This window comes from Zingiber officinale, chromosome 4A (genome assembly GCF_018446385.1).
Source record: "Zingiber officinale cultivar Zhangliang chromosome 4A, Zo_v1.1, whole genome shotgun sequence".
Classification (NCBI taxonomy): Eukaryota; Viridiplantae; Streptophyta; class Magnoliopsida; order Zingiberales; family Zingiberaceae; genus Zingiber; species Zingiber officinale.
In genome coordinates, this window is record NC_055992.1 from 105,561,470 (window position 1) to 105,588,147 (window position 26,678).

The following is a 26,678-nucleotide window of genomic DNA, read 5'->3' on the forward strand; positions in this document are numbered from 1 at the left end:
ATGACAATCTTTAGCAGTGCCCGACAGAATTTTTGGGGAGGTAATCCAATGGATTTACTCAAACAAAAGGTACAATTTGACAATTTATCTACGAGGAGCCATACAATTTTAACGTAATATTATAAGGTCACAAGTGTTAAAGAAAAAGAAAACGATGAACGTGTAACCAAACTGATAAGCCATGGCCAAACTCATCAAACTTCTAACCAAAACAAGAAAATGGGAGTTTACCCTCTGCCAACGTAACCAAAATGGATTATAAAAAAATGAAATATTCCCAATATATATGTATATATACTAATAAATTTTCCTTCATAGCAAACCGGCCTCGATGAGATTCCTCCTCCTCAGGGTCTCATCGACGAGCTTGAAAGTTTTCTTTATAAGTTTCTGATCCAAGACTGTTGTCCGGTAAATTTTGAAGGCTCGGTCGACGCGATCTGGTTTGCTGTTTTGGAAATAAAGTTCCTCGTATTTCTTTTTCACAAACCTATAAACAAATGCATAGCTAAGATTAGCATTGCTCGGCGGAAAAATGAAATTTAAGCAACGATAGAATTTGTGTTGGAAATAATATTCATCCATGCGTCCTCATTTATAGAGGTAGTAACAGGAGGATAATAGTAAACAACAAGTGGAAAATGAGGATATAGCATACAAGACAAGTGGAAAATACATTGATGATATTACATTGTGGCAAATTGGAAAATAATATAAGGCGAATCGAGAAACAAATGAAGTAAAAATCAGAGAAAATAATGTAAGGAATTAAGAATAATTTCCTTTCTTTAACAAACAACATAAATCACTGATGTAAAGTTAAATTGTAGTTGATAATGGGTAAAGCAATTCATGGCAAATCCCTGTGGATTAGAATCTGCTAAGAAAGGAGCTACTCCTAGAATATTCTTTGTTCTTTGTGGTTAGAGATTTGAGTCGTAGAATCAGGTAGAAATAGTAAATTGAATCGAAAGAGCAGCTACCAAGCCTAAGATCGGCAAACTTTATGAGTGAACAAGGATAGTGGTAGATCTATTGGTTTCTGTTGATAAACATGATATATTAAGTTCACAATGACCAAAACTTGAGTACTCCTGACAGGTACGAGGGGCCCGTGTCTAAAATATACCGTATTGCCAAGAACAATCACATGTACAATTTATCATTTTTAGTATAGAATATTGAAGGCAGAATTAACTTACTCATATGCATGTTCCACCTCTTGTCTCCCAGATCCCACAGGCTGATAGTCCTTGAACCACTCACATACATTCAAAGGAACCTGTACAAATAAAAACATGAGATTATAACTAAGAAACAATTGGACAAGTAATTTTTAAACAAGAAATTCTTACTTTTTGAATCTTCTTTTCAAAGATGTCAAATTTATTCAGGAACAGCATGAATGAAGATTTCTGATCAAGATAGGTTTAGTATTTAGGAAGGGGACAAAGAATCAAAACTATAAAGCATTAAATCAAGAAAACTATAAGAAGTTTCATTTAAACCTCAAAGCAGGATTGCTTCAGCACCCACTCGAACAGTTCCTTAGTCTCCATCATCCGATTTTTCGTCTCATCCTCAAAGAGCAGCTGATCGTATCTGCAACAATATACTATCTTTGAGATGCACTTCGTTTACAGTTCTACACTTTAGGTACATGGCAAAACACCAAGAAGCGTATAAATTGACAAATTTGGTAATCTTGAAATATCAAGTTTATTAAAGGCAGTAATTTATGCTGCAAATAAAAAAAAAGATATTGAAGTTAGAAATGATTCTAATTCAACAGAGTTTTACAGTAAGAACTATGAATCTATAGAATTGGGAGCAGACCAAAAGATCATAACCTTACTCGCTAATCGCAGCACAAAAAATCACAGATGTAACACCTTCAAATAGATGGATCCATTTTCTTCTTTCATTTCTCTGGCCCCCAACGTCATATAACCTGTAAACTTCACCACTTTTTCTGCTCTCACCTACAGGACTGCACAAGATTTTTTTAAAAGAAAAAAAAATCATGTTAGACCTGCCACTTGCTTAGTAGATAAAGTTTTCTCGAGAAACTATAAAAGAGATCCATCTTGGTAATGATCAAATCATAATAAACCCAAATAGAAATTTTTTTAATAGTTTATGTTTACCTATTGTTTTATACTTTATAAATACAAAAATATGACATTTATTATATCATTTGATTGGTGGTAACAAAAATATTATCATTTTGAAATCTTTTTTTAACAATTTAATAGACATGCTGGATCAGTTTATTGAACCCAATATATATATATATATATATATATATATATATTAGAACTTTCCATGTTTAGCTTTTACAAATATGTCAATCCTAGGATGAATTTGAACCATGCCTAGTCAGCTTGAATGCCTATCAGCTGGGTTTACACTTTTTTTTCTTAATTGATTTGTGAAAACAGAATAGTGGTTCGGCACTTCCAGTGGAATCATGATGAAAAAACCCCTTACCTGAATTAGCTTAGTCTAAATGATCTTCTAATTTCAAAATTTTCCTCCCACATGAACATCAAGCTCAGTCTTGCATGCAAAAACAAAAAAATTTATATGCAGCTACTAATAAAAATGCAGTTAGGTAAGGGACCTGAACTGAATCTCCACAACACCAGTAGTTCGAACTCTGGCATGAAGCACATCCTCCTAGAATAAAGCATATCAAAAGGTCATGCCAATATGTCAAGCAAGAACTAGTTTGAAATGTCCACCTCTGATAGCACAACACAAAGGAAATTATATAGGAGCAACCAAGAGCAAGACCAACTGAGAATGGTCACGTTAATAAAGCACAGGTGGTAGCTATAAAACCAAGTCACTAGTAAAAGAAACTCCATGGATGACATTATTTAGGTTAAGTAGAAAAAAGACCTACATAGTTCTTCTAGAATGTTTTTGATAAATCAACTTCGTTTTCGACATTAGTTCCCCGTTCAGACCCCTAATCCTGAAACATAGCAGTGGAAAGTCAAAACAACACAAAAACTGAGCTTTCCTTGCTACTATGAATTACAGATGTCTTTTGTTGTTAAGGCTTCAATCATATCTGTGACAGAGATTTTGAAGTGATTATGCCTATGGTTCATTGTTTTTCCTAAGAAGATAATATCCAATTGAAGATTATCTCCTTGAAATTGATCATATCCTTTTGCTTGGATGTGTATTTGAATATGTTTTACAAAATCACGTATAGTCATATTAAAGTTTGGACATAAATAAGTAATGCCTAAATTAGCGCTTCTAAGATAGAGGCTTTTAGGAGCCTCTTCTGTCATAAGACCAAGTTTGACTTCACCTCCATCTGGCAGATGAAGAGCTTGTTGTCTATGATGTCTGTATACAGAAGTGGAGAAATGTAAAATTCCTTGACTATACAGTTTCTTAGGATTTAAAGCATTTAATTGTTCATTAGAGAAAATTATAAGATCTTTATCCACATCAATAATTTCTTCTAAGCGAAGAGGTCCTAGAATAGAAGTACTATTTCTTCTGGTTATGGTATCTAACCAGGAGGAGGAAGTATTGGCTTCCATAGATCTAACAGGTATGTAAGGTCCTAAGAATGGTTCAATTTTTGTCAGACTCATTAGGTTTGTAAGTTAAAAATTTTGAAGTAACTGGTGGTGTCTTAGGAAGGATTTTTCTCAAGGATAATTGACTAAGATCTTTAGTAAGTTTAGCAAAGGCTTCTTTGACTTCAGTAGAGTCAATATTACCAGATAGATGTGTTTCTAAGTTGAGAAGGTTTGACTCAATTAAAGTTAAGCGATAATGAAGAGAAGAAAGAAGACCTAGAATAGTATTATTTTGTTGTATTTGAATTTGATCTCCTTTTCCAGGAAGTTCACTATGACAATAACCGTCTTCCTTTGTTGTTGAAAACTGTCTTGTGTATTCTATAGCATCATCATAATGTGTATTTTCATATTTCAATTTGTTCATTTATATTTGAGTTCTTCTAATAAGTGGTTTATTTTATCTAACTTTTCGTTTTTTTGTGTTTTATTACTAATAATCAATTCTTTTGATTGTAGTAAAAGGTGTTGGGTATTTGTTTCAGCAGTAGGTTTTAAGTTTAGTGAATGTTTTAAGTAGTCACGATTTCGTAAGACTTTTGAGACTAACTTTTGTTGTTGTAGAGAGATGGTAAGTAGATGGTCTACCTTATGTGTTAGGGCTTGATTATGTGTTTCCAAGGAAAGAGCAAGACTTAACAGTAAGTCAGTTAAGGTGTTTAAGTGTGGTTGCTCAAAATGTAACAGATGACCAAGTTGTTTACTTCTTATGTAACAAGTGTGTTTATTATGATCTAGAGTTACTATATGTCTAGGTTGTAGGGCAAGATCTAAATAATCAAGTTGTTTAGAAGAGGTAGAAGTTGTACACATACACAGGTTAACCAAGTTCAATGGCTCTGATACCAAGGTTTAGTTTAATTTTTTTTATTTGAGTTCTTCTAATAAGTGGTTTATTTTATCTAACTTTTCGTTTATTTGTGTTTTATTACTAACAATCAATTCTTTTGATTGTAGTAAAAGGTGTTGGGTATTTGTTTCAGCAGTAGGTTTTAAGTTTAGTGAATGTTTTAAGTAGTCAAGATTTCGTAAGACTTCTGAGACTAACTTTTGTTGTTGTAGAGAGATGATAAGTAGATGGTCTACCTTATGTGTTCGTGCTTGATAATGTGTTTCCAAGGAAAGAGGAAGACTTAACAGTAGGTCAGTTAAGGTGTTTAAGTGTGGTTGCTCAGAATGTAACAGATGCCAAGTTGTTTACTTCTTATGTAACAAGTGTGTTTATTATGATCTAGAGTTACTATATATCTAGGTTGTAGGGCAAGATCTAAATAATCAAGTTGTTTAGAAGAGGTAGAAGTTGTACACATACACAAGTTAACTAAGTTCAGTGGCTCTGATACCAAGGTTTAGTTTAATTTTTTTTTTTAACTTTTACTTTTGGTAATAGGTTTAGTGTTTCTGATTAATAGCTTCTATGCCTTTAGGTATTTGTATCGTCTTTTTAGGTCGCACCAGTGAGCCTCACCTAGTAGAGAGCCTCTAGAACCGTTGTATAATCCTTGGTTTCTTATCCCAGCTCTTCAGGTCTTACTCAAGCCTTCAAGCTATTTTGCCTTAGCCAGCACAGGTTTACAGAACCAAAGGACAAAAGTTCCATCTTCTCTCTTAGCTAGTTACGGATTTTGTGTCCGATAAGGATTGCGGACTATTGATCTAACAAGACTACACAAAAACTTTCGGCTTAGAAACAAAGAGTTACTCAGCCATAGAAGAGAGAAAATACACATAAACAGATATATTGATGACAAACTTAATTTACAAACAGTACTTAAAAAGTACTTATAAGGTAATAGTAGGGATTACAACTGCCAGAAAGAGGAGAGGAGAGATTACAAGCTCGTGATACAAGTTTTTCTTGATGCCTCTTGTCTGCAGAGAGACTCTATATTTATAGGAGGGAAGAGAAGGGGCTAGAAGAGAGACGTGGTAGATAAACTCTGAGCCTGCTAGTGTTGTATGAGCTCAGGGCTTACGTTATTAAGTCTAGGGCTCTAAATAAGCCGAGCCGAGCCGAGCCGAGCTTTGGGGTGTTCAAGCTTGTTTGATAAGGTAACCAAGCCGAGCCCAGCTGAGCTTAAAATGAATCAAGCTTTTGAAATGTGTTCAAGCCTGGCTTGGTTTAATTTTTATGAGCTTGCGCTTGTTTGAAGTTTGACTTGAGCTTGGTTCATTTAGATGTTATCAAGCTCTCAATTCAAGCTTGGCTTGAGCTTGGTTTGAGCTTGATTCGTTTAGATGTTATCAAACTCTCAATTCAAACTTGTTTGATTGTTTGAAACTTTTAGTTGTTTGATTGATTATTGAGCTTGATAATTTAAATTTATTTATTTATTTAACATATTAAAAAGAGTTTTATTAATTAATATGGTTCATGAACATTGTTCATAAACGTTGTTCATGAACATTGTTCACGAACGTTGTTCACGAATATTATTCACGAACATTGTTCACGAACATTGTTCACGAATGTTAACGAGCTAAACACATATGTGTTCAAGCTTATTTGTTTAGCTTAACGAACTGTTAAGCTTGTTTGTTTAATTAATCTTATGTATATTGAACGAACATAAACAATCTCTTACCAAGCCAAACACCAAGCTTATTCACGAACCCTTGGTTCATTTACAGCCCTAATTAAGTCTGTTGTCGTCATTGCATCCATCATGAGTAGTAAGTGTTTGCTGACATCAGTGCTTCCGTCAGAGTTCCATCATATTAATTAAGTTGGCTTCTTCTACTGAGCCCATAGAAGGTGGTAGCGTAGAAGTAGAGCTTATAGACGAAGTGGTTTTCTGTTTGTCTAACCATGCTAAAATTTTCTTTTGATAAAATTGGCATAGGGTTTGGTGTTGTGTTGTATAAGCAAATGGAAAATGAACTGTCCCGCATGTTTTTGGCTAGTATATTTTTTCTGTAAAGGTTTCTCCGACCAGACTATATTCACTTGGATCTTGGTAAGGATCCCATAGCCATGAACTTCCTTGGAGAGAAGCCCGCCAATGTTTTAATTGTCCAAATAAGGGCTTTGGGGAAAGTCATTCTTTATCTGGATGAGAGGGATAATCTTCGAACGGAAGTAATTGGACATTAAGTCCTTGAACATCAAGTTTAATGACATGCTTGGGTTTGAGTGGAGAGCCATTCAGGAGGCATGCTGTCAAAAGTAACTAGGATAAAAGTTTCTTTTTCTTCAAGTAAATGTTGGATAAGTCTTCCGAGTGTATGTGGCAATAAAGGAATTGAGTCTAATTTGTGTATCCATAATTGATGTAGCAGTCCATAAGTCATAAGTGAGTCTGGAGTAATAAGTCTTCCTCTATAATTTTTCTTCTGAAACTTTTCCAGATGCATATTGGCTTGTCTAATAGAATATAAAAGTTGGCATCGACAGCCTAAGTCTGCATTTTGAGAGCATTGCTGAAACTGTTTTATGCATGGGATTTTGTCCGAGTATTCTTCAATGTAAGTAATCATCATCCCTAGGGTAGGGTTTTGATGAAACCAGTTTAAAGCATCTGCAAGTTCTAAGAAAGTTTTATAAGAGGAACTGTCTCCTAAAGTACGTAAACACAGAAGTAATATCTTCTAGCACAACTTTGAGTGAGAAGAGATTATCTTTCTTTTTCAGGCCTTGCAATACTTCTAAGGACTGATAATGTAATGGGCGAAGTGGTACAAAGAGTAGATCTATATCTTGCCTTGTTGGGCTTGTAATAGAAGAAGTGGTCGTCATTAAATAAGTTTTGTCTTCTTGTATTTTGTTGTCCAAATGAAGTGATGGGCTTATTATAAAGTTGAGGTCCAATTTTTTCCGTAGTAAGTCATAGCCTTCATTAAGTGAATAAAACCCCTTATAAGGTGGTTTATCTTCTCATGGAAGTAAAACTTTCACTTCATCCCAATTAGCATAAAGGTCGGCATAAGGCCCAGAGAAAATAGCATAGTGGTTTTTGAATAGTTGTAAGGAAGTAATTTGAAATAGCATTGATAATAGCTATCTTTTGGCTAGCTATCCCAGGTGAAGTAGGAATATTTCAAATATTGTCAATTAAGCACTGTTATATGCTATCAAGTTGAACTCGTAGAGGAAAGGGGGGGGGGGTTATAATTCTCCCCATCTCATATAGGAAGCCAAGTGGATCGAGGCGAGGCGAGGCGAGGCAAATTCTTCCCCTTCCTCGCCCCATCTCATATGTGGTCCGACCCTTCTTAGGACCTAGCATTGGCGGGAGTTTTGTGCCGGGCTGTCTTTTTTTTTATTTAGGCTGAGGCAAAAAAAAAAAAAACCATACCTGTCCTGTCCTGCCCTGCCTTGCATATGTAGGTTGTTTTTTTAGACTCATCCCCAAGTCATAGGGTTAGCCTCAATCAAGTCGGGTCAAGATGAGTCTTGACGAGCAAAAAAATTGTCATCCCTACTCTACATAGTATATATATACATCATTTGATACCCGATACATAGAAGTTGAGTTTCGATAGTAGCCAAAAACAAATTATATGAATAGCTTAAGCATTTATAACTGGAGGGGAAGACACACTTCCAGGAAGCTTGACAAAATCACATGAAGAAAAAGGTTTCCGATGACTACCTTAGTTGGAACATAAGTTGCTTCAGAAAATCGTTCAAGATTTTCCATAAAATACTGAGCACAATCTGGGACTTGCAATTTGTTCCCATGAGAATAAGTTTCCTGCAAGTACTTTTCAACCATCAACTTGTGGGGAACAACCAAACAGGAAAATGTTCTACACCTGTTGAACATAGAGATATGAACCTGAATAGCAGGGTCATTCCACAAAGTTGTGATCTCTTTGGCAATCTCTTTAGTAAGATAAGGATAATCCATTTTGCTTCCAATTTCTGATAATTTTTCACCAATATCCTGGCATCATGAGGACCATGTCAAAAAGATATATACAGCAATTGAAAATTGGACCATGTCTTAGTGGTATGCATGTGCAATAAAAAATGTCTTATTTGATTCATTTATATTGAACCAAATTTAGTTAAAAATTCTAAGCTACCCTATTTGGTACCTTATAACATATAAGTTCAAGGAAAACAATTATTTTATCAGTGACAACCATTTTAGATATTGATTATATGCACATTACTCATATATATGTTCTATTTTACATTGTTGATTAATATTCATCGCTAACTTTATGTATTTTGCAATGTATGATTTTATGCAAGATAATCATTTTTACCAAAATGTAAACATTTTTTAATATTAATTGCATATGCTCTCCAACACACCATATGCAGTGCATCAACCTCATACCACCTACATCCACTTTGTGAAATCTTGCTCTGAACAGTCAAGATTTTGGTTATCTAGACCTAGCGGGTTCAATGAGAAAGAGGGGCAACAGTAATTCAAGATTCATTTAATTCTATTATAGTAGCAATGTTTATTTCTTCGGCTCAAAGGAAGAAACAATGGGAAAGTATATGAAGTAAAGCTTAAAATCTTAAATTAAAGAACAGAATAATAATTATTCAGATCAAACAATATGGCATTAAGACAACTGTTATATACTCTTCCAGTGTATTTTACCGATCAACATCCTGACCAATCATACACCAATAATAAGTCAGATAAATAGTTAAGGTTCAGACTGTTACAAATCTAAGCCTCCTTATTCAAAGCTCCATGAGTAGCAAAAAGAAGGCATAACCAAACCTTATTTTCAGTGCAGACAACGTACTTCGAAGAACTAGGATCATTTTGTGCCAATTCTTTTGCCCCATCATACAATATCTGTTTAAATTAAATCAAGTTAGATTGAAGAAAGATAAACACATTCGTGCATAGTAAATTAGAGTTGGAAGCTCAAACTTGCTTCCTCCCTCTTCATGTAAAAGAAACAAACAATCACACCAATTTTAGTAGTGCATACTTTAATTGTCTGATAAACATTTGCATGGATAACTGACGCATAGCTTTTTAGCTCCACCTCATCAAAACCAGTTTGAAAAAGAAGCCTTATCTATAAACACAAACCCATGAAATATCAGTCGAGATTATGCGCATCAGCAAAAAAAGAAAAAAAAAAAAAAAAGGTAAGAAGTAATAAAAATCCAACCTGCTTAAAAATAGTAGATTTTCCTGATTCTCCAGCGCCTTTAGTTAAAAAAATGAAAATAAAAATGAGTACAAGAAGACAATGTTAAGAATTAACAATTAGCATGGGTAGAGACAAGAGGCAAAAAAATACAAACTAGAAGACACAACTTATGTCAGTTAAACTTTCTCCTTGGATCCACTAAATATCAATCATGCTTCTTTCAAACAACACAAAAAGTAGAAGATGGTACTAAATTCTAAGATGCCTTCTAAAAAAATAATTTTCTTGACAACTATACTAACTAATATCTGTGAAGTGTGTTGTATAAGTATTTAAGAAGAAACAAGAGCATGGACAAAAAAGTTGTAGGTGGGAGATTGGGGGTAATGCATTATTTTTACTAGGACAACTGATAGATGCATAGCATGTTATGTTTCAGCATACCAAGAAGTAGTAGCTTATGAATATGTTGTTCCGCTTTGGTTTCTTGAGCAATCCTCCTATCAATTTCAGCAGCCTGAAATATATGTACAAGCAAGAAACAACTAGGATCGGACATAAGCCCCAAGCTCAAGTCATTATATAACAATTCTTTTGAGATTGAGATACACATTTGACTTAAATAGTTTATTCCAGGAATGGCGAAAATTTACCTGTATGTTTTCTTCAGCATCAACCTCATTCAATGGCTGTTGTCGACTGCAAAATGAGCCCATGCTTACTATGGAAAGTGAAAGCATGGATCTCATACTTTATGAACCATGTCAGATTTCTTAAATTAACTTTCTGCATAAGGTAGCCTCATTCTGGATTACATGCCTGATGATTAAACAGCAAACATAATAGTTAGAATAGGTTAGGCATAAAAAAAATGGCAATGCCAAAGAATAACATGGCCAAGAAATGTTAGAAAAGTAAATTTGATAATTCCATATACTAGAACTATCTAAAAGGCAAGTATCCTCAGTTAACCCTGACTGAATAAGGTCGGAAATTATCATTTCCCAACAAGGTAATTAATTACGTATTTTATAAATAAACTGTCAACAAAGAACTGGATAAATTAACAAGATTCACTTATCGTATGCCCAAATGAATACGCCCAATCAAACTAGATTGCAGAGACAATAACTGAGTGAGGGGAAAATCTTTGTCTTACAGTTTGCAACTGTAGAAAATCAATTATGCAGTTGTCTCCCTATTCACATAATTATTTGTTGCACTTTACACTTTGTACTCAGGGATATCAACAAGGGAAAGTAGTGCAAACCCACGCAAATAAGTACCAAGTTGGAAACAAGAAAAAACATATTACAGTTAAAAGAAATTATATTTAATCCTCCATGGCAACATGTAGCAATTTTGCCCTCTCTTATTGATTCTTTGTTTGATCATATTTATTTATTTTGAGTAGACAAGGATTCTATTTTTTTTTGTCGTTTCTGCTATCAGGAGACATGTCACTTCAAATCAAGAACTTTTTAAGGATTTAACCTACAAAAAATAGATGAGTAATCTGGAAAATATAACAAGTGTTGATCAACTGATATTTACAAGAGATTGGCTTGTTTGTAAAGTAAATCAAGCATGACAAACCATTATCCATAGACAAATTAACAGATCAAAAATGACCAGCTCCATGAAATCCATTCCTTCAACGAATCCTAGGTTGCTTGTAATAAAATCAGCCTAATTATCAAATACACAAGATATCACACGTAGACTAGCAAATTGTTGACTTCTAGTTGTTGGCTAACATACCACAATGATATATATATGGGTCTTGAACCCCAAAGTACTAGCATCTAGGCCAACTTGTTTTCCTCCTTAATGTACCACACATTTAAATTGTTCATCCTCCTCTCTTCTGTCAATCAAGTCTTATAGCCATTTTATGCCATGTGTTAACTCAAGTTAATCACCGGAATGAGCATGAAGAAAAATAATTCTTACTTCATTTGTGGCATTCACGTCAAGATTGTTCTCCACAGAAAAGAAAAATGCCACATTCTCTTATCAGTCAGTACCACCTATCACAATACCACCTGATGAATTCTTCCAGTTCATCCCACCCGCACTGATCTCACCACATTCTTAAGCTCCACCAGGAATGATGACCGAATCCTTTCCAGGTAATCAATCCTTGACTCTCTTCCAAATTTTACTTTTGTCAAGAAACTAAAAGAAGCCAGACAGCAACCCACCACACTAAGGCCCCCTCAACTCGACCAAAATCCTACATCAAAGATATCACTGACACTCTGACAGTACTACTACACACCCACACACGACACACGAGGATCTCCTTGAACTCCAATGCACTAAGCAACATCAACAGTGGTCGAAACACTAGGTGGAAATCTGAATTAACAGTTCCAGAAGAATAAAATCGCAGAACCACTAGCTCCAAAGAACAATAAAGTTGGCAGAAACCCTAATCTAATCAAGTCAGACGCATTAGCAAAAAAACGAACACCCACCTCGTAGTTCCACTACCTTGACGAGGCGATGGCGATGGCGATGGCGATGGCGATGGCGATGGCGATGGCGACGGCGACGGCAGCTCCGGCGTCTTCCAAGTGCTAGTAAACTGATGCTGCCGATCGCACAGATCTGGGAATCAGGAAAATTCTCACTCACCAGTAGCGGCCAAGCGTCATGGGTTATGCGGACCGCGGGGACCAATGCGGACTCACGAGCCGATGGGCCAAAAGAGCGGTCAACAGCCCGATTCGAATCGGGATTCGTCGAATGGACGGTCCAGATTAAACAGAGCAGCCTCGGGGTCAGATCCAACCGTCAAGTGACGAGCGGGTAACTCAGTACGGGAAGACTAATCTTTGTTGACGTTTTATTAGAAGCTAATGGGGACATTAATAGGGTAATTATATTAAGAGGGAGGAGTTCAATAGCCTCCAGAATGAATAATTAATTCAGCTGCTTGTCGTTAAGAACCGACAAGATTGATTAAGATACGCTCTTGGCCAGTCAGATGTTGGAATCTGTTAACTGACACCTGTGTTTTTTTGTTTTACTTCCGCACTATTTTAGTTATAATTATTTTATACATGAACAAAAAAAAAATAAACTTGAGAAAGATAAAAGGCCATCGTCATTTGATAAATATGGACACTTTTTTTCAATTAAAATCAAGTGGTAAAATTATTCTCCGATCGGTTTTGAAATTTAAATGGTAGTTGATCATGTTCGAAATCATGAAGAATATTAGCTAGGGATATGATATCTGGGAGTTGCTCAATTAAAATCAAATGGTAAAATTATTCTCCGATCGGTTTTGAAATTTAAATGGTAGTTGATCATGTTCGAAATCATGAAGAATATTAGCTAGGGATATGATATCTGGGAGTTGCTCGGTTGGGAATCTTCGTTCGGTGGACTTCTGTTGCTTTCTTGTAATGATTTGGTTTGGTAGGTTATTTCTAAAGAACTAGTAAAAATATTAAGTATCGTTTCCAATTCAAGTTTAACTTCTGAAGAGTAATTTGGATTAATAATATTAAGCATCGTTTGCAATCCAAGTTTAACTTCAGTAGAGCACATGGGTAGTTAAGTTCTGTGCTTTTTGTACAGGGAAAACAGAACGGTATTCCGAGTAGCAACCAACAATTGGTATCAGAGCTAGTTTTTGCCTCTGTGTGTTTGGTTTTCAGTTAATTATGCACTTTTCATACATAAGTTTAGACAGGATAATAGTATGATGTGCAAATAGATTAACTCTGTGGTTGCAGACTCCAACTATTATGACCTATTATGATTGTGTGTGATTGGACCCTCGGACATGTCGAGGGCATTTTATATGTGTGCATGATTGTAATTATTAAATACAGCAGGAGCTGTATTAGTTTTAGGATTTTACATTTTTGTTCGATCTAGATTACATGTACATTCCTTCGTGAAATATAGGATCGATAAATGTAAAATTTTATTTTTGTCGCGAATCGTATCCTTGCGAGGCGTGGTGCTATTTGAGGACCAGAGGCGCAGCGGAAAAGGAAACATGATGGATGTGACGACTTAAACCCTTTAGCGGCGACTAGGGTTGGTGGCATACAGAGGACAACATTGGATGAGGTCATAATAGTTGGAAAATTAATTTTCATATTTATTACCTTTTATGCTGTGATGTGTGTGCTGTGTGCTTGTGTGCATGTTAAAATTCCTCGTTTCTAAATAACTAAGTGGAAGATGAATTAATTAAATTCCATGATCTCCATTACTGGTTTGTAAGTGATGCATTCAAACTTGCACGTTGGCTCTGAGTGCCTTCCTCTACATCGGATGAGTTTGTTTGCGGATCACTAGATCAAACTTCCTTAATGGATGATTATAGGAAATTATTTAGGAGCGTGTGATCTTCTCCATCTGAAGGGGCACAATCCTATTTAATGGACTTAGTATCAAGTAATGGTATACACTTATGCACATTTAATAGTATCCTCCCCATCGGAATCACTGCTATTATTTGTGTGACCGAAGAAAAACCAACTATTAATTTTATTTGTCATAAAGTTAGGTTGACAAGATAATAAAATTAATGGGTAAAACCCCCTCTTATAAATGTTCGAATTTGTATACGTCCACACTATCGTGGCATACAAAATTCACGGTGTTTGAGGTGTTGGTGAATTTAAATGATATTATTTGAGGAATCAATATTATTTTAAATTCTAAAGTATTGACCAAATATTTTATGATTCTTAGGATTTCAAATGACCTTCAAACCTCCTACTATATTAGAGAATAGACTTACTAGTCCCAATTATAATAATTGAAAACAAAACTTGGACACTAAGGTGGACTGCCCTCTCAAAAATGAGAACAATAAAGGTGTATCTTATTCATTAGTTGTTGAAATATGTTTAGTGGTGTTATCTACTGGTACCTAGTGTGTAGATACGGAAGTCACTGATCATGTCTATAATTTATTGCAGGGATTCCAAGAAATCCGATGACTACATGAAGGGGAAATCACCGTTTACATGGGCAATGCTATGAAAGTGGCGGCTGTTACAGTGGGAGATGTTTATTTATCCTTTGATAGGAATAAAATATTGATTTTGAGAAATTACCTTTATGTAACAAGTTTTAGAAAAAATTTGATTTCAGTTTCTAAACTATTTGAAGATGGATATTCTATTTCTTTTGATGACAAAGTAGTTGTCAAGAAAAATAGAGTAGTTATCTGATCTGGTACATTGGTTGACAATTTATATACTCTAAATTCAATAACTCATACGATGCAACAAATGGAAATTAATAACACATCTTCTAATTCTAATAAGAGAAAGAATCCTTCGGAAATGAACCAAACATATCTTTGACATCTAAGGCTAGGTCATATTAACTTGAGTATGATTCAAAGGTTAATAGCCGATGGACCTTTGGGTTCATTGGTGGTGGAAAACTTTCCAACATGCGAATCTTGCTTGGAAGGAAAAATGACCAAGAGACCTTTTAAGGCCAAGGGGTATAGAGTCAAAGATGTGTTAGAATTGGTTCATTCTGATTTGTGTGGACCTATGACTATCGAGGTAAGAGGTGGTTTCGAATATTTTGTCTCTTTTATATATGATTATTCGAGATACAGGTACATTTACTTGATGCGCCGCAAGTCTGAGTGCTTTGATAAGTTCAAAGAGTACAAGGCTGATGTGGAGAAATATCATGGTAAAAGTATCAAGACACTACGGTCTGATCATAGTGGCAAGTACCTCTTGAGAGAGTTTAGGAATTACTTATCAGAGGTCGGGATTCAATCTCAACTGTCTGCACCTGGTACACCCCAACAGAATGGTGTGGCAGAACGAAGGAATAGGACTCTTATGGAAATGGTTAGATCAATGATGAGTTATTCAGAATTACGAAGTTCATTTTGGGGATATGTCCTGGAAACGACAGTGCACATTCTGAACTTGGTACCTTCTAAGTCAGTACCCTTTACTCCCACAGAATTGTGGAATGGGCGTAAGCCTAGTCTGAAACATATTCGGATTTGGGGTAGTCCAGCACATGTGCTGAAGGGAGACACTGATAAGTTGGAATCACGTACAGGAGTTCGCTTGTTTGTGAGTTATCCTAAAGGAATGAAAGGTGGTTTATTTTATAGTCCTAAAGATCAGAAGGTCATTGTTAGCATCAATGCCTGATTTTTAGAAGAAGACTATGTAATGAACCACAAACCCATGAGTGAAATTATTCTTGAGGGAATTAGAGAAGACACGTCTAATTTAGTACCAACTGTACAAGATGAGATACCACAAGAAACTGCAACACGTGATGCATAATTACAAGTAGTGTCTCGTCATAGTGGGAGGGTTGTTAGGCAACCTGATAGATTCATGTTTTTGGGAGAGTCTTCGGACTTGATCCCCGGTGAACATGAATCTGATCCCCGGACATATGATGAGGCACTCCAAGATAAAGATGCAGTATCTTGGCAAAGTGCAATTGACTCTGAAATAGAAACTATGTATTCTAATCAGGTCTGGGAGCTTGTAGAATCACCAAATGGTGTAAAAGTCATTGGATGTAAATGGGTCTACAAAAGAAAAAGAGGGATAGACGGGAAGGTGGAAACCTTCAAAGCAAGGCTTGTTGCAAAAGGATATACTCAGAAAGAGGGAATCGATTATGAGGAAACCTTTTCACCGATAGTCATGCTTAAGTCTATCCGGATTCTTTTATCTATTGCTGCTCATATGGATTATGAGATTTGACAAATAGATGTCAAGACAACTTTCCTTAACGGAAGTCTTGAAGAAAACATCCATATGAAGCAACCAAAGGGGTTCATTGCAAAGGGCAAAGAACATCTTGTTTGTAAGCTCAAACGGTCCATTTATGGACTGAAGCAAGCTTCAAGATCTTGGAACATCTGATTTAATGAAGTAATCCAGTCTTATGGATTCATTTAGTGTCCGGATAAGTCTTGTGTATACAAAAAGTGTGACGGAAACGTTGTGGTATTTCTTGTACTATACGTAGATGATATTTTGCTCATTGGCAACAATGTCAAAGTATTGTCAGACGTAAGGGTATAGTTGTCCAAGCAGTTTGCTATGAAGGACTTGGGAGAATGTGGATATATTCTTGGAATCAAAGTAATAAAGGATCACAAGAAAAGAATGTTGTGCTTATCCCAAGCTTCATACATCGACACTATCCTAGCTCGTTTTAGCATGCAAAACTCCAAGAAAGGATTTCTACCTTTTCGGCACAGAGTGCCTTTATCTAAAGAGATGTGTCCAAAAACATCAAAGGAGATAGAGGACATGAAGGCAGTACCTTATGCTTCGGCTGTAGGAAGCCTAATGTATGCAATGCTATGTACGAGACCGGATATCTATTTTGTCGTGGGCATGGTTAGCAGATATCAAAGTAATCCAGGACAAGGACATTTGACTACTGTAAAGCATATAATAAAGTACCTGAGAAGAACTAGAGATTATATGCTGATTTACCAGGCAGATGATTTGCTCCTTGTGGGTTACACGGATTCAGATTTTCAATCAGATAGGGATAATAGTAAGTCGACCTCGGGGTATGTGTTTACTTTGGGAGGTGGAGCATAACATGGAGGAGTGTTAAGCATAAATGCGTTTTAGACTCCACCATGGAAGCTAAGTATGTGGCAGTCTCTAAGGCAGTCAAAGAAGCAGTATGGCTCAGAAACTTCTTGAAGGACTTGGATGTGATTCCTGATTTGCCCAAAATTATCACAGTTTATTGTGATAATAGTGGCGCAATAGCAAACTCGAAGGAACCACGAGCCCATAAGGCAAGTAAACACATAGAGCACAAGTACCACCTGATATGAGACATCGTGAAATGAGGAGAAGTTGTTGTCGCCAAAATTGCATCAGAAGATAACCTGGCAGATCCTTTCACTAAGGCCCTTCCGGCGAGAGCTTTTGATCGACATGTTGAGGGGATGGGAATCAGATGTATGGCAGCATTTATGGTAGCATAGTCTTTTAGTATAAATGAAAGATTGTTAGGATGTATACTAAAAACCTAGTTTTTTGTAAACATTTATTTTGAAATAAGAATCACATTGGTCAAATGTCTACATTTATGTTAAATGTAGCTATCCATTTAATTTATATTGTAAATAACATGGTGTGTGGTGCCACGCAGAAGATCATGTTATCAATTCTTTATAAATTATAAATAGTAGATCACAACTAAGATGGAATGGGACAAACCATTGGAATGGTTGTAGTGTAATTTGGTATTAGTTTATCTTAACTATAAAATTACATTAGTACACTATGTGTGTATTGATCAGGACCATTTGAGGTAATTTCTTTTTATACTGACTACATAAAAGAACAAAACCTCTGTTATTATGGATGTACATGCTCTTAATCCCGATATAATAACAAGCACATATACTTAGTATATATTTCTTTAATTTATCAATGGGTGAGAATTAGTTCGTTAAATCAATAAGCCTGATAAGTTAGGAAATAATATTATTTATATGGTGTGTTGTTGATTATAGAAGGAAATTGTGTCCTAGTAATCTAGGTTGATGATGCCCCCCTGAGGAGCTCATAAGGATTGCCATGTAAACCCTGCAGGTGGACCTAGTCCGGCATGACAATGAAGTTGAGTGGTACTACTTTTAGAGTTAGATATTAATTAAATGAGTTGTCAGTAACACATTTAATTAGTGGACATTTGATATCTTAAACACAGGGAGACTAACACACTCATGATAAGAAGGAGCCCATAATGTAATTTGGGATTGGTGCGGCAGTTCAATAATAACTCTTTAGTGGTATGAGTTATTATTGATGAACTTGAGTTGGGTGTTCAGGGCGAACACAGGAAGCTCAAGCTCATCGGGAGACCAAAACCAATTTCTCCTCTCAGTCCCTGTTGTAGCCTCTATAAAGCCTTGTATCCACCCTAAGCCCATCTTCTAGTCCATGTTGTGGTCGGCCAAGCACATCTTGGTGTCCAAGATGTGGCCGGCCAAGTCCTTCATGGAGCCCAAGTAGGGGTCGGCCAAGTCATGCTTGGTGACCAAGCATGGGGCCGGCCAAAGTAAAAGGAAAAGGAAGTTTTTGATTAAAAATAAAATTTTGTTAAAATCTTTCTTTATTTATAGCTATCTACAATGGTTAAAAGAGAGATTTTATTTTTGTTAAAATCTTTTCTTTTTTGTAGTTGCCTACAATGGTTAAAAGAAAGATTTTAATTTTGTTTAAAACTTTTCCTTTTATAGCCATCTACTAAGGGAATTTAAAAGAGAGATTTTAATCTTTCCTTTTATAGCCATCCACATGGTTTTAAAAGAGAGTTTTAAATTTTAAAATCTTTCCTTAAAAGAGATATTTTAATTTCTGATAAAACTTTTCTTTTTGGTAACCATAATTTAAAAGAGAAGTTTTAATTTTAATCTTTTCTTTTTTGTAGATGTCTACATGATTTAAAAGAGAGAGATTAATTTTAAAACTTTCCTTTATTGCCATGTACAATAGGAAATTTAGAAAAGAGAGATTTTAATTGTTGTTAAAATTTTCTTTTTTAAAAGGGAGGCCACAAATAAGGAAGTTTTAATTATGTTTAAAACTTTCATTTTTTGCCATGACCAAGGATTATAAAAGAAGAGGAGGTGATGCCTTATGGTGTAACACATATTATTATTCTCCTCTTCTCCTTGCTTATGGCCGACCCTCTCCTTCTCTCTTCCCTTAAGGTCCGCATCATCTCTATATTCCCTTCTTCCTCCTTTTCTTCCTTCTAAGGCCGGAGCTTGAAGAAGAAGAAGGAGAAGACAAGAAGTACCTAGGTGGTCGGTTGCTTGGAGGGGAAGAAGAAGAGAAGGAGTTTCCTATTTTGGCATCCCTTGGTGGCTCGAGAGTCTTGGAGGAGAAGAAATGGTTCGGGTGGATTCCATCTTGGTAGATCGTTGCCCACACAACGTCCAAGAGGAGGAGAGGAATACAACAAACGATCAAGAGGTATTTAGCTACAAAAAAAGGTATAACTAATTAATGGTTTCCGCTTCGAATTAATTAGTTAGCTTTCTTTGCATGGATTCTGAAACACCAACACAAGAGACTAGAGATTTTATGTTTCGATTTCGTGCTATCAATTTTGTATTTCGATTTTGTGTTTTGATCTTGTGTTTCTATTGTGGTCTCTGTAGTTAAACCTAGGGTTACTGCAAGAAGTTAAATATTTAATTTCTTTGAAAGACTTTGTCTAGGAAGTGGTGGATGATCCCATAACCAAGAAGGCCTAGTACCTCACCATGTTTAACCTGGAAGTCAATTTTTGAAATAGATATTTAATCAACTTCTGTAATATGGTTTAACTTAGGAAGATCACATCGGTTAAACTTGGAGTAAAAATGTTAAGTATCGTTTCCAATCCAAGTTTAACTTCTGAAGAGCAACTTGGATTAATAATGTTAAGCATCGTTTGTAATCCAAGTTTAACTTCAGTAGAGCACATGGGTAGCTAGGTTAAGTTCTGTGCTTGTACAAATTTTTATACAGGGGAAACAGAATGGTATTCCGAGTAGAAACCAACACAACTGACTAGCGAGGTGGCCCAATTGAAGGCTGATCTGGAGAGGAACTCCGAACAGCTTTAAGCTGAATGGGACAAGAGTGCCTAGTAGGTCTCGTGAATTAAGCGACTCAACAAGCAGACTGGTAGCTTTGAGTCTAAAATCAACTCTGCCAATACCCGAAAGCTTCGCGCCATAGAGGACTTAGAGATTAAACAAAAAGAGGTAAGGGTCTTGGCACAAAATCTGAAGGAGGCTGAAGCTGCTCTGGTCACCGAGCGGGAGAGCTGATCAGAGGAGCGGGAGAGCCGATCAGAGGAGCAGGTGGTTGTTAAGCTTCAGCTGGACGCCAAGGATGTCGAGCTAGCTTCGATGAAGGCCGAGTTGGAGGCTTCTCGAGCGGCCTTCAAGATTTACCAAGATGCAGAGCCCGGTCGGTTTGAAGTCTTCAAGCGTGATTATCTTCGTTCAGACCCCTTCAACGACCGACTCACTAATTAAGCGCTCCGCCTCTTCAATTTTGGCATCGATGGAACCCTCCAACAGATAAAGGATGGCGGCTATCTCCCTCTTGCGCTGACCAACAAGATCATAAATAGAGAGAAGCTCACCAAGTCACTATCGAACGGCGTGCTCGATTATCTCGAGTAACCTCCTTTTTTTTGTTTCACAGGCTGTCTTTTGTACCCTCTCTAGGTGCTTTGTAAAAAACTTTCTAAGTGTCAATGAATGAATGCTCGTTCGACGTTCCCTCCTTTTGTTAAATTTTGTAAGTGTTCCTCCATGCATCACCGTTAAGCACAGTGGGCTATCTAGCATCTCCACCGCCTTTTAGCATTTTGTGAAAATTTTCTAAGTATGCATTCTTGTACCTTCGCTCATCAATGTAACTATCTAACAAGCCATCCAACCGTCTATTTCGGCGTATGCTGATCAGTCTCTTTGCCTTTGTGAGCGTGGATCCTACCTGCCAGTCGGCTACACAGGCGATGTTTATAGTCGTCACATAACTTTCACTGATTTTAATCTCAAGTTTATAGCCGCCGCTCGGCTATTGTCGTAGACTTGAGGGTTTATAGTTGCCGCTCGACTGTTGATTCGTTGATAAGGGTTTATAGTCATCGCTCGATTGTTGATGCAAACAAGGGTTTATAGTCGTCGCTTGACTGTTGACATAGACCAGGGTTTATAGTCACCGTTCAACTATTGATGTAGACTAGGGTTTATATTCGTTGCTTGACTATTGACGTAGACTAGGATTTATAGTCGCCACTCGACTATTGAAGGCGTAGACAAGAGTTTATAATCATTGCTCGACTTTTGAACGTGTATACAAGGATTTATAGTCGCTGCTCGACTTTTGAAGGCATAGACAAGGGTATATAGCCGCCGCTCGACTTTTAAAGGTGTAGATAAGGGTTTATAGTCGCTGCTTGACTTTTAACTTGGCTGAACGGTACAAGAGTCTAGAGCACTTAGGCATTTTATTCATTATCTCCCTACACACACAGGACATATATTCATACAAGTATATCTAGATTTAATCACGCACCTCTCACCTAGCCCTATAGGGCTGGAGATGGTTTGCACTCCAAGGCTGATCTAATTTCTTCCATCTCCATCTTGCAGATAGTAGACTCCTGAACGGAGCTTCTGAATGACTTTATAGGGTCCTCCCCATGGGGCTTCTAACTTGGTGACGTCACCGACCAGCTTTACTCTCTTCCAAACCAAGTCGTCGACCTGGAATGACCTTGGAATCACCCTCCGATTGTAATTCTGCTTCATGCACTACCTGAACGCTATGAGCCGGACGACGACTTTATCCCGTGCTTCATCTACCAAGTCGAGCTCCATAAGTCTCCGTTCTACGTTTCCATCATTATATAGCTGCACACTATCAGACTCTACTCTAACTTTCACTGAACCACTGCTCCCCCCCCCCCCTCTGCACACCAAAACGAACGGGGTGACGTCGGTCGCCTTTGTTGGTGTGGTACGATGGGCTCACAATATGCTAGAGAGTTCATCAACCCAGCTACCTCCAGCATGGTCGAGCCAAGCCAACAACCCTTTGAGGATTTCCCTGTTGATGACTTCCGCCTAGATGTTGCTCTGGGGGTAGGCCACTAAGGTGAAAGCCTGCATAATGTCATAGCCTTCACACCACTCTTTGAGCCTCTGTCCTACAAACTGTTTTTCGTTGTTCGAGACGAACCGACAAGGGATGCCGAACCGACATAAGATATTTTTTCATATAAATTTGATTACCATATGCTCGGTTATCTTGGCTAGCGGCTCGGCCTCCACCCACTTTGAGAAATAATCTACTGTGATGAGTATAAATCTTCACTGACTAGTTGCCATTGGAAATGGTCTAATGATGTCTAGCTACATTATTTTGATTCATAATGCATGTTCTTAATTGTCTATTCTTAGCTTAAACTCACATTTATATTGCATTTTATAATCGCATTTGATCTTGAACTTAATTACAAATTAGCTTTTAATTATGGTATTTGATGCTAATATTTGACTGTTATCTTGTAGGCATCAATAGGGTCATGGATCCAATCCGATTAATTCACACTTAGGTCAAATCTAGGGCTTAACGAGGCGATCAAGCTCCAGAACAATTGTAGTCGTTCATCCACAATCAAGCAGATCTGAGTCATCCATTGAAGATCTGACCCATCTAACCTAATGAGGAGTAGATCTCAACCGTAGATAAAGATCCAGATGTTTTGATTCAGATCTGAGTTCATCTAGCCGTTGATCAAGTCGAAACATTATGGACCGTCCGATCAGGTTTGAGGGGGATTTAAAAACCTTGAGAAACTACAGTGTTCCCTGAGCTCGGTTCCTCGTGATTCTCTACTGTTCATCGTTTTCATCCTTAGCGAAGCCTATGCTCCCATCAATATCTAGATCAAAGTTTGAGATCTATCATCACCGACAACATTTGGAGTGACCGGCGATCATTGTCCGACCACCAGATTATGAGAGAGGAGGTTCTTCTGTCGCTGTCCATGCAATTCACATTCACCAGACAAGCTCAGATCGGAGGAGTTTTTCCGATCTGAAGGAGTCCAACAGGCAACAGAAATCATAGAGGAGTTTTTCCAAAAGTTTCTGCTTCACATCCGTTCATCAATTCGCTCGCGACTTCGCAATTGATTTGATCGATCGATTGACAATCGCGTCTCATTCATCTTTCCCCTGATCTTCGACAATTGAACTTTATAGAAGATTGTAAGCTTGTAGGGAGGTTTCTACAGCTGCACACTTCTTGATTCTCAACCGAGAATCTAAATTGATCCGGTGATTTCTCACGGGAGTTTCCGCGAGATTTTTTGCGTATTTGTAGAAAGACAGTTGATGAAACAATGATTTGAGTTGTGATGCTCTTTCATCTTGATTTTAGTTTCAATTAATAGATCTATAGTTTTAATCTTATTTTCTTTTCGGTGCAAACAAAACCAAGTTGAAATATGTTCTGTTAGATTTTCTCATTCTATTTCTTACGTTAACAGCTTATAGTTGAATTTTAACAAAAATCAGAGACAAGAGTTTAGGGATTTCAATTCTTACTTCAGTTTCAATTCTCAGTTCAAACTTTAGTTTCAGTTCTGTTACTGAATTTGTTTATTCTTAAACTTCCATTAGATTAGAATAGTTTGAAAGCTCTGTTTCTTTCAATTGATTTTCTCCTGGTTCACTATAGCTTCGAGTAATGTTGTTCACTACAAAAAATTACAACTCAGTTCAGTTTATCTTCAAGTAATTTGTTTCAATTTATTTTGGTTTTGTTGTTATTCATGTGTAAATTTGGATGCAGTTAGCTTGATAATTGTAAGTTAGCTTTATTTCATGCAGTGATGTGTTTGCTCAAAATAAATTTTGTCAAGCATACATATCTTTTAATTCCATTGCATTTGTTTGTGAAAGACAGCCATTTTAATTCTGAGTTTGTAATAACCAAAACTTCATTTCCAGAATAAAGCTTAAATGAATATCACATTCTAGGCATTCACACATTTATTAATGACTCCTTGGAAAAAGAATACGACTTGGGACTCCTTATTACAATAATTATTTTTAGTTACAATGAGTTTCAATCTAATTAATTTGGTGTGACACGTGACATGCAAAATGGTTAACACCAAATTTTAACGCCGTTGCCAGGGAGTTAACTAGAAAAGTGTGATTGTCTTTAGATTGGATTCTTTGTTTTGTGTCTTATTTGCTTACATTGGATTAATCTGAATGCTCATTTTGCTTTTGATGTTATGACCAGGACTTCAACAGAAAAATTATTTGAACTTGATCCGGAGATTGAGAGAACCTTCAGGGCATTGAGAATTCAAGAGAAAACTTTAGAAGACTCTAAGAGCATTTTATTACATTTAGATATTCCCATGGCTGATCATAATAGAACCATGAAGGAGCTTGCAGCTCCTGATGAAGCTTTCAAGTACTCATGCATTACTTATCCAACTTTGGCAGGAGATTTTGAGTTAAGATCAGGATTAATCCATTTACTCCCTAAATTTCAAGGGTTATCTGGAGAAGACCCGAACAGACACTTACATGAATTCCATGTGGTTTGTTCTACGATGAAGCCACAGGGTATCTCAGAAGAGGACATCAAGCTAAGGACTTTTCCATTTTCATTAACTAGAGTAGCAAAAGATTGGTTGTACTATTTGCCACCAGGATTTATCACCTCTTGGATTGATATGAAGAAGGCTTTCTTGGAGAAATTCTTTCCAACTTCTAGGACTGCTACTATCAAGAAGAGTATCTGTAGAATTCAACAAGTGGTAGGGGAGACACTGTATGAATATTGGGAGAGATTCAAGAAGTTATGTGCAAGTTGTCCTCAACATCAAATTAGTGAGCAATTACTAGTCCAATACTTTTATGAGGGTTTATTACCTATGGACAGGGGTATGATAGATACAACAGCTGGAGGAGCTTTAGTGAACAAAACTCCAGAGCAAGCAAGGGAGCTTATCTTGAACATGGCTGAAAATTCACAGCAATTTGGAAGTAGAGCACTCACTACTAGAGGAGTTGGTGAAGTTCAAATGGTTTCTAATGAACAAAAGGAGATAAGGAACTCATTGATGGAATTAACCTCATTGGTAAAACAATTAGCCTTGAACAATGCTACTCAATCTTCTATAGTTCCAAATGTGCAATTTCCATTTAAACAAAGTGAGGTTTGTAGTATTTGTTTAAGCCAAGATCACAATTCAGAACTTTGTCCGAGCCTTCATCAAGATGAATCCTTGGCAGCCTTTTCTAGAGCTCATCATCAAAAATATGATCCTCATTCTTTTACATATAATCCTGGTTGGAGAGATCATCTGAATTTAAGATATGGAAATTCATTCTATCAACAACCATCTTCAAATCAGCAATTTCAGCATACTCAAAATTTCTAGCAGAATCATCCTTTTCAGCATGGATTCCAGCAGCAAAATCAGCATTTCTAGCACCCTTACCACCCTGCAAATCAATTTCAGCAATCATTTCAGCCTTATCAACAGTTTCTAAATCAAAATCAGCAACATCAATTCCAGAATCAGAGTGTTCAACAGGGACTGAATTTTACACAGCAAGTACTTCCAGCATCTAGGAGGTTGAGTTTAACTCAAGGAGGTTCCAGTAATGCTTCTAATTCTGATGCACAGCAAGCCAGATTGGAGGAATTGATGCAACAAATTCTTCAACAGCAACAAAATCAGCAAAGGACAGATTCAGCAATTCAAAATATAGAAAGGCAAATAGGACAATTGGCTTCCAGCATTAATCAGATTCAAGCTCAGGGATCTAGTCAATTGCCATCTCAAACAACTCCTAATCCTAAAGGGAACGTTAGTGCATTGACTTTAAGGAGTGGTAGAAAAGTTTCAGAATTTTCAAAAGAAGGAGTTGCTGCTGAAAATTTTCCAGAAATCCAGCAACAAAGTTCCAGTAGTGAAGAAATTCCAGAAGTTCAGAATGTGCCAACCTCAAGCTCCACTTCAATTTTCATCGATCCTGTGAATTTGGAGCATGCACAAGGGAGTAGAAGTCGTATTCCGGAAATTTCCAGCAACTTTAGTCCAGCTGAACAGTTTCCAGTAGCAAACCCAGATTGCAGCAAATCTGGAAATTCAAGACATCAAAATTCAGTTCAGAAAGATATCGAGCTAAGTATTCCATTGCCTTTTCCTCAAAGAAAAATTCAACCAAGGAAGAATATAGAAGAGGAAAGAGCTAAGGAATTTCAAGAGCTTGTTAACTTATTTAGCAAGGTGGAGGTAAATGTTCCTTTACTCACAATGATCAAGCAAATTCCAAAATATGCTAAATTTTTGAAGGATCTTTGTGTGCACAAGAAAAAGTTGAAGGGGAATGAGTTAATTAGCATGGGCAAGAATGTATCTGCACTTCTTTAA

The 26,678-nt window shown here is 36.7% G+C and overlaps 2 protein-coding genes across 4 annotated transcripts; one reads left to right on the forward strand and one right to left on the reverse strand.

Annotated features, from left to right (window-relative positions):
• Nucleotides 1-53: 53 nt before the first annotated feature.
• Nucleotides 54-12,341, reverse strand: LOC121970460 (guanine nucleotide-binding protein alpha-1 subunit-like). Of its 3 annotated transcripts, none has more exons than XM_042521202.1 (14): nt 12,164-12,341; nt 10,337-10,502; nt 10,128-10,200; nt 9,702-9,739; nt 9,516-9,605; nt 9,299-9,376; nt 8,387-8,494; nt 8,201-8,302; nt 2,624-2,679; nt 1,856-1,990; nt 1,509-1,602; nt 1,356-1,415; nt 1,203-1,282; nt 54-490 (listed from the first exon to the last, which is right to left on the reverse strand). In XM_042521202.1, exons 2-14 carry the CDS (start codon nt 10,430-10,432, stop codon nt 313-315), a joined length of 1,188 nt encoding a protein of 395 aa, XP_042377136.1. In that variant the 5' UTR covers nt 10,433-10,502; nt 12,164-12,341; the 3' UTR covers nt 54-312. The 3 variants fall into 3 exon arrangements, with proteins under 3 accessions (XP_042377136.1, XP_042377138.1, XP_042377139.1); XM_042521204.1 differs by having other exon boundaries at nt 12,180-12,334; XM_042521205.1 differs by lacking the exon at nt 12,164-12,341 and adding an exon at nt 11,637-12,040.
• Nucleotides 12,192-26,678, forward strand: LOC121972580. Its single transcript, XM_042524232.1, has 4 exons — nt 12,192-12,268; nt 23,954-23,959; nt 24,527-25,454; nt 25,761-26,678. The coding sequence occupies exons 1-4, from the start codon at nt 12,192-12,194 to the stop codon at nt 26,676-26,678; spliced, it is 1,929 nt and encodes a 642-aa protein (XP_042380166.1).